This window comes from Cotesia typhae, unplaced genomic scaffold (genome assembly GCF_013202065.1).
Source record: "Cotesia typhae breed Kobodo isofemale line unplaced genomic scaffold, CoteBio_Ctyphae contig_5, whole genome shotgun sequence".
Taxonomy (NCBI): domain Eukaryota; kingdom Metazoa; phylum Arthropoda; class Insecta; order Hymenoptera; family Braconidae; genus Cotesia; species Cotesia typhae.
In genome coordinates, this window is record NW_027423757.1 from 223,368 (window position 1) to 235,376 (window position 12,009).

Here is a 12,009-nt window from a genome sequence, read left to right on the forward strand (position 1 = left end):
CTTACATTTGTAGTTACGAAATGAATGTGCTATTTTTTCGCAGAAAAGCGCTGTGTATGTACACAAAATTTGTAGTGTCCAGCGAAATGACAGAAGACTTCAGGACTATAATTTTTTGATTTATATTAATTTAAAAATTTTTGAAATACTCAAAATGTGAAAAATCAATTTGGTACATCGGTTTTTAGAAATTAATAATCAGTAACCGTGAATGATACTTAGATTCGACATTTAAAGATATTTATAAAAGTGAACTTGAAATTTGTTTGTGAAGCAGATTTTGCCGGCGATTATATTGGATTAGCTGTTACAATGAAGTCAACAGTACATACGGTGAATAATAAATATTGAATGACTTTTTTAGTACGTACTAATTGTTTTAGATTACCTTGTGATACATTTCGTTCTTAATACTTTTTATAGCTATCATATTTTAGATATCTAAACCAATAGTATTTAGTTATTAATTTACTTTAGTATGGAACGTACATGATAAATGAAATTTTTGTAATCCCACCTTATGACACTGATGGATTTATTCAATATTTCCATTATATCGATCATCCGATCATCGATTAAATTAGTAATCTAAGATTAACGTTTTGTGTGTAAACTTTTAAACTCGAACAATAATTGTTTTTTTTTCCCCTCCGGGCGTAAAGCGTCAACTTTAGCCCTGTTGCGCTATACGAAGTTGCCGCTTTCCGCCTTCGTCGGGGAAAGAAATAGTCTACACTCCTTGAGAAGTAAATAAGAAAGCCTCAGATCACATGTTTGTTGACCTCGGCTTCGCTTCGGCCAACAATTACATGTGATCTGAGACATTTCTTACTTTACTTCCCTAGGGGTGTGATAAACTATTCAATCAAACTTTTTGTTCCTTAAAAAAAAGGAATACATGATGTGGTTACCGCTCACTGTACTCCTTGAAGCTATTATGATAATAAAGTATAAGTCCGATAATTTTTTTCAAGTCGTTATTGTTTTAGAAAATTATTTTGAACAAAACTTCACTTAGCAATATTGATCATCTTTATTAAGCATGACCATACAAGAAATACAATAATTTTGGCAAAGTCTAAACATATACACAATCTGGTATCGATAAATATCATATAAACACTAAAAAATTTTTAAGTACAAATTATTGAATAAACTAGTAATGATAATTCAATTTCAATATGTTAATAATTCATCTATCTATTAATTACATTGATTCATGTCACTATAATGATAAATTTATTGAATACTAGCTTTTACCCGCGGCTTCGCTCGCGTTGAAGCCCTTAGATAAATATCAAAGGTCATAACATTCCAATAGACCAATCAATATGATTCTAATTTTTTGACAAATAATTTTTTTATTTATCTTTTGTTTATCTTTTGTAAAAGATAAATTTTTGTTATTTAATAAAAAGTATCCCATGTTACTCCTAATACCTCTAAGAATATATATACAAATAAGAATATATATACAAAGTTTCATGATGATAGGTTAAGTAATTTTTGCGTGAAAGCGTAAGAAACAAACTTACATTCACATTTATAATATTAGTAGGGATTTCGTAATTCAGAATTTTCACATTGTGCATATCGAATTATATCATGTTCACACATGACCACAATTTGTGCATTGCTTGAGAAAAAATAAATTTGCTTAATCATATACAGTTATATACATAATCAGATATGGAATATGTATAATTATACAATTGCGTTCATTAATTTGAGTCAGTTTCTAGGTTCAAGGACTTATTGTCAACGAAATCGAAAAATTCAGTTTTAGATCAAATAATTTTGAAAAAAATTTAATATATGTGATGGATACTTGAATGAAGATACATGAATTCTTCATCAAAGACTTAAAAATTTTATATTGTAATTTTTTTTTTTTTAATTTTAAAACTCAAAAATTTCAATTTCTGAAGTTCTATATTGAAATTTAAATCATGTAATCAAGTAAAATAATCAATCTGAAAAGAACGTAGGAGTAACTTATGTGGATGCTTTTTTATAATGCATAAAAAATTTTTTTTCAGTAACAAAATCGCTTTTTAACTTCCCGCTAAGAAAATTGAATATTTTCAAAAAAATAGGAAAGTTATTGGTTTTACCGTGATTTTCGAAAATCAAGTTTTCATCAGGTCTCGACGATTTGAAATCTTAGGAAGCTATTCTAACTTATTTCACGATGACGGCTGTGTGTGTGTGCGTGTGTGTGTGTGTATGTGTGACTTAGAACTTTTAAACGACTAAACCGATCGGAACCTACCAAATGGTGTCCTAAAGAGTTGAAACTTGAATTTTCGCGTGAAAATCGGTTGATTTATTCAAGAGTTATTGCGATTTGAAAATTCAAAATATAGTGTTTTCTAAGAGCTCAAAAGCATGGAAAAGCTATTCCTTCGAGCTGGGAGAGCTTCAAATAATACATAAATTGTATTTTTGAGCATGAAGAGCTCAAAAACATCATCAGTACAACTTTGAGCGTCTAGGTATGAATTTAGCGGGAAGTTGCAGAGATGGCCTTCAGGGTTAACCGTTTTCCTAATTTTTTTTTCGTTGAAAATATAATGTAAATGAAAATGTTTGATTTAACATTCTACGATTTTTTTGTAGTATAAGAAAACAGATTTAAAATTATGAGTTTGATACTTCGTAAAACTGTCTCTAATGGCTTTTTCGTAGCCGGTTATAAGAAATTTCTTCTATTTTTTTTCGGATTAGGTGTTTTGATAACAATTTTCAATTTACATTTATTACAGTTAACGATATTTTGACAAATAGTATCGACTTTGAGACCACATTTTATTCGTTTAAACGGATGTTTATTAACAACTATAGAAAACACCATTTAACAAGCTTCTCCCATTGCTAGAAAGTTTTCTAATTTCGAATAGTGAACTAGACCTTAAACGTGGCTTTGCTTAATTGAGAAATGTTTTGGTAACGCTTTAAGATAATAACCAACAGTTAAGATTATTTTTTGTGTTGTTTCCGAATTACTATGTATCCACAACAGTATCAGGTGCTCAGCCTTTTAGAGTAACAGTAGTAGAAGTATACTACAAGTATAAACTGACTTAAAAATATTTCATTAGAAAGAAATCATGAATTGATTAACGAGAACTTATGTACAAGTAGCTTATAAAATAATAGTATCTGTGAAAACATAGAAATCCTTCTTTTCCCAACTTGAAAAATACAACCTTATCACTGCCGATTATTTAAATTCAAACAGCAGTATTAATTGTAGTTACTGAGCGCGAATGAGGACACAGAAAAAAATGGTATTTGAGTAAGATTACAGTTAGATTGTAGTTAGTTTTTTCTCTTTTTACTTCTCCCTTCTCTTTTACGCTATACATCCAAAACGTTCAACTGACTCCATGGTTCCTATTTGAAGACCGACCACCAGTTCTATAGCCACAGCATACTTCCGCGTTACGTCTCTTCAAGTATGACGTGAGCTGTTCTTTCTTCTGGCGCTGCTTCCCGTGCGTCCACGTGCTTTGTTCCCTGTGCTCATACTACCTGGTTTATCCGTTAACAGGTCGAACGGCAAAGAATCTTAGATTTTTAATCATAATGCTAGCAATTTAGAAAATACATGAGTCAAAAAATAAGTGAAGATAATAAGTGCCGATTTCGAACTGTTAAGTTGAAGTGCAATCGTTATTGTTTATTATTAAATTATAAGTAAACAAAACATTACGCAAGTAACTTCCAACTAGATCCACTGTAAGTTTTTAAAGATTTATAATTACTACTTTTATCGTATTTGGATTTAGAAATAATCTATTGAGTTTCTGAACTATTTCAACTTCTACACTTATTTTTTAACAATTTATATTCGCTACAATTACATTTTTTTTTGGAGTACCATACTCATAAGATTCTGGATATTTGGTACTTTAATGTCATTGGGTTTATTTATTTTACAGCGATAATTATTTTTTGGTTCAATTCAATTAGTGGCATTTAACTTAAAAAAGAATGCCACAAGTAAAACATCTAATCATAAAAAAAAACTTCATTTGGTTGAAATTGTATAGTCTTAAATTTTTTATTTTGGTTTTTGATTACAAATTTTTCTATCCCTACTGTCTTAGTAGCCAAAGCGATCCAGTTACTGATCGCTATTATTTTGTTTTTCTCATGTAAATGACTGAATTATAAACCAAAAGTTTGTTGTCATTGCGTGTTATTAATAATTATCTTAAAAGTCATAAGAAGAAAAAAAAATTTCATGAGTTTTTATTTATTACAATTTTATTGATAATGAATGGATAATCGAACAATATACTAAAATTGTAGCTTCACTTTTATTAGAAATAGTCTATCTATTATTAATACGTTCTGTGAAATACAAATATATTATAAATATTTTTTTGTTCTAAATACATTTTTCCCCATAAAAATTTTTCAATTTTAATGAAATCTATTAAAATAATATATCTATTTCATGTAGAAATCTAATTTCTAACTACATTATGATTTTTGGATAAATAAAACTTCAGTTTTTTTAGTTTATTTTACAGTATCATGAATCTGTTAAACGTATTGATTAAGTGGGAGTAAAAAAGAGTGGTTCAACTTGTTTAAATAACATAGAATAAATATATAAAAGGTATTCATGATTGTGTCAGTGGTGACGTGATAGAGGAAGTACGTGCCTGTGTGCAAATGTGTGTAATGCAGCAACACTACGAATGTCATACTAAATGAATATATGTGTTTGTGAGATAAACCCGCGCGTGCGGCCTCTCAATGACCTTGAGACCTCCCTCTAGTACCTTTGCCACCGCTTGGTTTTCAGCGACACTCATCAAAAAGAAGGTTCCATTAGTTGAAGTAGGATAGAAATAGGAAAGAAGTTGTATGATAAGTTGATCAAATAAAATTTTTATTTTGTCGAATATTACTACAAACAACAAAATTCAGTTATTTTTTTTGATAAACTTTTTCACTCACAACTTTTTTTGCATTATTGTTCGAATCCATTTATTTCGAGCTGGTTTCCCAGATCAGAAAAAAAGATTTTAAATTAGTCAAACGATTTGAACAGATTTGTTTTGAACAATATGTAGATATTCATTTTGTATTGAGGTAATATTTTCAAATCTCTTTTTCTAATTAGGGCTGTTTATTGGTTAATCTGTAATTAATGAAATTAGTTTATAGGACTAATGAGTAAATATGCAATTAACATTCGGCAAAGTTTATTTGTCAAAAATGAATATACTTTTATTTACTAATATAATACAAGTATAATAAAATTTATTAATAAGTTTAAGGAAACATCACATCATCAGAGACACTAAGTTTCTTTCATTTCATTAATATATTTACAAATTTTTATCACCTGAAAAAAAAAAAATAATAGAATTTTGAAAAGCGATTGGTTCTTCAGACAACCCCTAAAGTTTCTCACGATTTTCGATTCTTGTGCAATTAAAAATTTACCGCACAGATAAATTTTGTCGAATCTATAAATAAGGTTTTCCATATTTTATTCGAGCTTTCCAAGCTTGATGATATATTTTCATACGATTTCGACCTCAAATATCATGGGGTAATTTTAAAGTAACAATTTTGTATAGAACTATAATCTGATTGATTCTCGAAATTCCAATCGGCTAATTCTTACAAATGATATGAGAGGGACACACACACACACACACACACACACACACGCGCGCGCGCGCGCACGCACGCACGCACGCCACTTCAAAAAAATCAAAATAGCTTCTCTAGTTTTTGGCATTTGAAACTTCGAGTTGAAACTCCTGAAAATTAAATGCACCTTAAAATTTTTTCGAATATGGAATACGTTTAAATAAATGCAAATAGTGATTTGAAAATATAAATTTAATGCGCGCCCAGTCTTATTTTCAAAACAACTCGATCAATAAAATAGGATTAATTTTAATTTATCTTTTCACAATTAAAAACTTATGTTTAACTCTAGACTGGTCAATATACGCGACCTAACGACTTTGTTCAGGTGATGACGGATTTGCCGCAATGCTTTTAGAGCGTAGAGTGTTGCCAGTTTATAGACGTTTGACAGGCAGAAACTAGAGGTGTTTTCGGCAACGCCGCGGACAAAACCTTTTTACGATTCTGGTCAAGCGAAGAGGAAAGCCCCGCGAATCGCCACACATTTTTTTAAGAATTTTTTTTTAGCAATTTAACGTTTTCGAAGATGTTTGAAAAAATTATTAGTAAATTCTAAAATGTTCATGGAACAAAGACAAATTTTTTTGAATAATTTTAGTAAATATTGAAGATGTAATAAAAAAAATATAATTGAGCGCGGCGTCACACTCATACGTTGACCAGTCTAGGGTTAAAATAGCGATGATAATATTCAAAAGTACAGATTAACCTTCCATCCCACACACCGAAACTCCTGACGATATTACATTACCAAATATTAGGAAATTTCTATGGGAAATTTCGTCCAACTAGATTTGGGTTTAAAAAAAACGTGTAGAGGGATGTTTGTTTACTACACTGTAAAAAATCCGGAGTGAATCGGGAGTGAATTTCACTCCCATCACTCGGAGTTCCGGAGTGAAGTATTTAATCACTCCGCGTAGGTAGTGAATCCGGAGTTTTTGTTTGCGGAGTGATTCCGGATTTCACTGCGAAGAACATTCGCGTTCGAAGTTTTTAAAAAAAATAAAATAAGGATGAATTTTCGTTCTAATAAAGATCTCAAAATTAATTTACTATAAATGATTTATTATAAATCAACAAATAATAATAATAATAAATTAAATTTTGAAATTCTTAGGGATCTGGGTTCAAATCCAACTGAAATCCCATTTATTTATTTTTTTTTTTTTTTTTGTTTCAATCACTGCAATAATAATTATTATTATGAATAATAATTATTATTGTTATAAAAAATAAGTAGTAATAGATATTAATAATTGTCATTAATATAAAAATTTGTAATTAACAATTATTACTACTATAAATATCGTTTATGAACAAAAAAAAAAAAGTTTGAAAAATCCAAAAGTGCACGACTCATAATGCTCATTTATTTAATTGTAAAATACTAAAAAAAAAAAAAAAAAAAAAAAAAAAGTTCAAAATTAATTGCCGAAAAAACAGCTGTACTAGGAAGGTACTGCATAAGCGCCTCTGGTGGAATAAATGTACATAATATCTACAGATATATCACCATCCACGTTAATTTTACATAATTTTACATGGATATATACTCTTATTAAACAAAATGATTAAAAATGATTTCACAATGTTGAATGCTCCTTAAGAGATATGATTTGAAATGATTTACATGATTTGACAGGATTAAAAATAATTAGAAAAATAATCATTTTTAATCATATCAAATCATTTTGTTTAATCAGGGTAGGAAGATTGAATTCAATTCATATTTTTAATACTTCTTTTGCAACTTCTGCAGCACTGTTATCAATAGTTAGTTCAAAAGACTCGTGTTTATAAAAGAAAAAATTCAAAATTTGTCGATTTGTTGGAAGTTTATAACCACTGATTTGATTAGTTTCAAAACTAACTAAAAATATTAAATTTTTTGCCGCTATAATTTTTATTAACGTAATTATACTTGTCCTGTGATGTGTCTGCTTCAATAATTGAAAAATAAGTAACGAGAATTTTTGTTTAAAACAAACAGGTTATGGAGATAACCAAATTAAATTTACAGGAAATCTAAGTGTGAGGGAACTCTTTAGAACGCCGTTTGGTAGGTTCCGATCGGTTTAGTCATTCAAAAGTTATAAGCGAGTCAGATACACACAGACACACACAGACACACACACACACACACACACACACACACACACACACACACACACACACACACACACACACACACACACACACATATATATATATATATATATATATATATATATATATATATATATATATATATATATATATATATATATATATATATATATATATATATATATATATATATATATATATATATACACACACAGTGAAAACATCGTGGGGGTCATCAGGGAAGCTTCCTGTGGGCTTAAAACACCAAGATCTGATGAAAATTCGATTTTTGCAAAACTAGGTGAAAACAACAACTTCTCGATTTTTGAAAATCTTTGATTTTCTTAGCGGGAAGTTAAAAATGATGAATGCAACATAATGAATAAATTAGTACAACATAATAACAATAAGAGACAGACCGGGTGTGGATCTGTTACCAATTCTAAGTGCAGGGAGGGACGTACACGGGGAACGAATATCCCTGTGACAAATTTTCGGGTATTATTACACGATGTATTCAGACTAATAGCGAATAATGACTCTTTGAGAATCTTTAATTGAAAAGTATTTTTTTTTATCTACATATTTTGTTCGATAAACTTATAATTGCTATTAACCAGGCACATTCCTGGTTAAGAAATATATTTTTAAATTATTCAATCCATGCAAAGTGTAAACCTATATCTTTGTGAACTCCAATCACTTTAAATTATTTCAAATTGTTTTTAATCATTCTAACTTAGATATCCTAGTCGGTGAGAATACATGTTGATTTATATATTAGTACAATTTATGTCATTATTTAAGTAAAAAAATTTTTTTACTTTCGATTGAAGCTGAAAAAGTCAGCAATTGGACTACCGAAAATAACAGGATTTTAATAACTTAATTTATACCGATTATTGAAATCATTTTTTTCATCCATTCTGAAATGTGATGATGTAAGCTGTGCAATAATTTGAAACTGTTTGAATAATTTTCTCGACAAAGTTGCTAAATAACATGACTGGCTGTGAGAATTCTATATTGATGATAAATTTTCTATTTTTTTTTAGTTGATGCAATAAATTGAAGGGAATCTTTTCTCTGGCGGAATAATTTGAACGTAAAATTTTGGAATAAAAATAACATAATGGATTCCCATCAACAACAATTTTGTCTAAAATGGAATAGTTTTGGAAGTAATTTAGCTACCGCTTTTTCGAATCTATTCAAAAGCGAAAGTCTCACAGATGTAACTCTTTTTTGTGAAGGTAAGTTTGTTTTTCAATTTTAATTGTACATGACGTCTTTCTCATTCAGCTATTCATGGAAGGTAATGATAAATACGAATGTCTCGATTCCATATCAAATTGATCACTTTTGAATTCGACCTCTTTCGATTTGGCTGAAATTTTTTTATCCTTCCCTGCTCTACAAAAAGTAGTTTTCAGGATTTCTTTCAATGTTTTACGCAACCAACAAAAAATTATGAATGTTTAAACAATGGTTTTTTATTGTTGAAATAGCTATTACTTTTTCTAAAGTTGACTTATCAAGATGTTTTGTTTTCTCTCAAATTTTTGTTTATGTATACACTTTTTGAAAGAAAATACAAGAAAATTATGCTAACCCACCTTCATGGTTTTTTTTTTTTTTTTCGAATTAAAAAAGCAAAAATTTTTCGATTACCATTCTTTAATTTTAAACTTTCCGCTAAAAAAACTGAGACTTCTAAAAATCGGGAAGTTATAGGATTTACCTCGCTTTGCAGAAATCGAGTTTTCATCATATGCCGATGTTTTAAGGTTGCAGGAAGCTTCCCTGACTATTCCCGCGATGTTGTCACTATGTGTGTGTGTGTGTGTGTGTGTGTGTGTGTGTGTGTGTGTGTGTGTGTGTGTGTGTGTGTGTGTGTGTGTGTGTGTGTGTGTGTGTGTGTGTGTGTGTGTGTGTGTGTGTGTGTGTGTGTGTGTGTGTGTGTGTGTGTGTGTGTGTGTGTGTGTGTGTGTGTGTGTGTGTGTGTGTGCGTGTGTGAACCTCTTACAATTTTTGAACGACTTGACCGATTGGAACCCACCAAACGGCGTTCCAACGAGCTCTCTCAAACTGAGATTTCCTGTCAATTTGAATCGACTCGGACGAATAGATCTTAGGAAATCTCAAAAAAAATGAGAAAAATTTTTTTTTCAAACGTGGTTTTTTTTTGGAATAACTTTTAAACCCCTCTATCGATCAACTTGCGAAATTTTGAATTTGCATATCTTTTGAAAAAAATTTGTTTATTTTTTTTCCTTTGACAGAACTTCGTTATATGATAAAAGAAAACTTCTGACCAAAATTTGTCCAAATCGAAAGAGGTCGATTCCATCTATTTGTCGATTTGACATGGAATGACCCACATGCATACATCAAATATTCATAACTTTTATTGGTTGCATAAAAAAATTCTGAAACTGTCTTTTATATGGGAAAAACAATAAAAACATTTTAGCCAAATCGAAAGGAATCGGTGTTAAAAATAGTCGATTCGGCGTAAAATGTCCTTTATATATAAAGTATCTTTTTGTTACGATATTAGGTACATTCATTTAAAAAATAGTACATATTATTAATGCTTAATTGAATAAATTAGTAGTTAAATATAATTGTATTCACATTTGATGACACTACTCAAAAAATAGTTTGATGATGTATGATTTTCGACTTAAATGTTAATATATCATTTTAGATTAATAATTTCCAGAGAGAAGATAATATATTTCCAAACAAAATTAGTAATGAAAATGCAATTACTCGAAGAAAACAGATTTAACGCTCTGAGCCAAATAGGCGTTTTATCCTTTTCGAAACTCATCGTTTGTCTTACATAATTCTCACTACAATAACGAAAGGCTGAATGGGTTCAACTTAGACATTAAAGGGTTAAAATCAGAATAAATATCAATTTTTTATTTTGATTTTGGGTAATTGAATCCGTGAAAATTTTAAATTATTGTCGAAGTTAAATATTAAATTATTCAGTCAATACTCTTTAGCTTGGAATACTGTGTGAAGGAGTGATTTTATCGTAGAATACAGCGAGATCTTTTTACAGGGCGTTTAATTCGCTTTAAAAATAATACGATCTGTTTATGTCTACGTATTTATTTACTACTTATAAAATCCAGAAATTAAAAACCTAAATCAACAAAAAAAAATACATGTTCAAGTCATAATATCACGGTGACAACTCAAATGACATATTCACAAAAAAATGATTCAATGGAATTTTTTTTCCATTAATTAAATACATGTATTTTAGTAGATTTCATAAAAATCTAACTATTGTATTTGTCCTCATGAAAGAACTTTTGAAAAATTTTGCTATTTCCTGAATTAGCTTGTCGAGTTAGTTCAGAGAATATATATGGTTCAATATTTCAAATATGTATGTGTCAACTTTAAATATGAGCAAAAATCGATCGGTTAGTTCATAAATGGCAGCAATTTAAAATTTTTATAGAATCGAAATTTTACACTTTCACTTCATTTCTTCTAAATGATTCTAGAATGCTGTCATTTATTCAATTTTTATAAAAAGCATGTGAATGCTAATGAAATAACCTTCAACTTTCATACATACATTACATAAGATTCTCATATGAAAAGTTTCTATTGTTCTAATGCAATTTTACTATTGCATTCGTTTTGCCGAATACATTAATATCTTATTAAATAATATTTCACAAAAATTCAATACAATATTCTGGATTATATAGTTAAATCGGGAAAAAGATTATAATCGTTCAAGAGCTTAGAAAATATTGTAAGTAAATGGTTTATAGAGAATCAAAATAAAAAAAAAAAAAAAAAAGATGTATTGATGTCAAGAAGAAATTCTTATAAGCATATTTTATTTTGTAACTTTTTATATCTATTCATGAAATCTTATTCTATTTTGGCTGCCGAATGGCCCTTTTCCACTATTTATTATGTAAATGATTGTATGACAATAAATTATTATTTCCAGGCATCACATTTAAAGCACATAGATTAATTTTAGCAGCATGTAGCAAACATTTTCAAGAGCTTTTTGAAGGTATGCCACATTCTTTGGCCGGATTAATTGTCATCTTGGATGGAACAAGTGCTCACAATATGGCATCATTGCTCGAGTTTATGTATCGTGGAGAAGTCCATGTATCACAGGAGTCATTGAGTTCCTTTTTAAAAGCTGCTGAATACCTTCAAGTATGT

General features: G+C 29.3%; 1 protein-coding gene across 2 annotated transcripts in view; it reads left to right on the plus strand.

Moving 5' to 3' along the window:
* Nucleotides 1-12,009, plus strand: part of Chinmo (Chronologically inappropriate morphogenesis) — a 42,327-nt gene continuing 30,318 nt past the window's right edge. Inside the window, exons 1-3 of one of the 2 annotated variants that reach the window (XM_074247868.1) lie at nt 1-363; nt 8,847-9,044; nt 11,783-12,003. In XM_074247868.1, coding sequence (XP_074103969.1) covers nt 8,924-9,044; nt 11,783-12,003 — 342 coding nt within the window. In that variant the 5' untranslated portion in view covers nt 1-363; nt 8,847-8,923. The remainder of the gene's footprint in view (nt 364-8,846; nt 9,045-11,782; nt 12,004-12,009) is intronic. The other variant, XM_074247869.1, reaches the window with a different exon arrangement.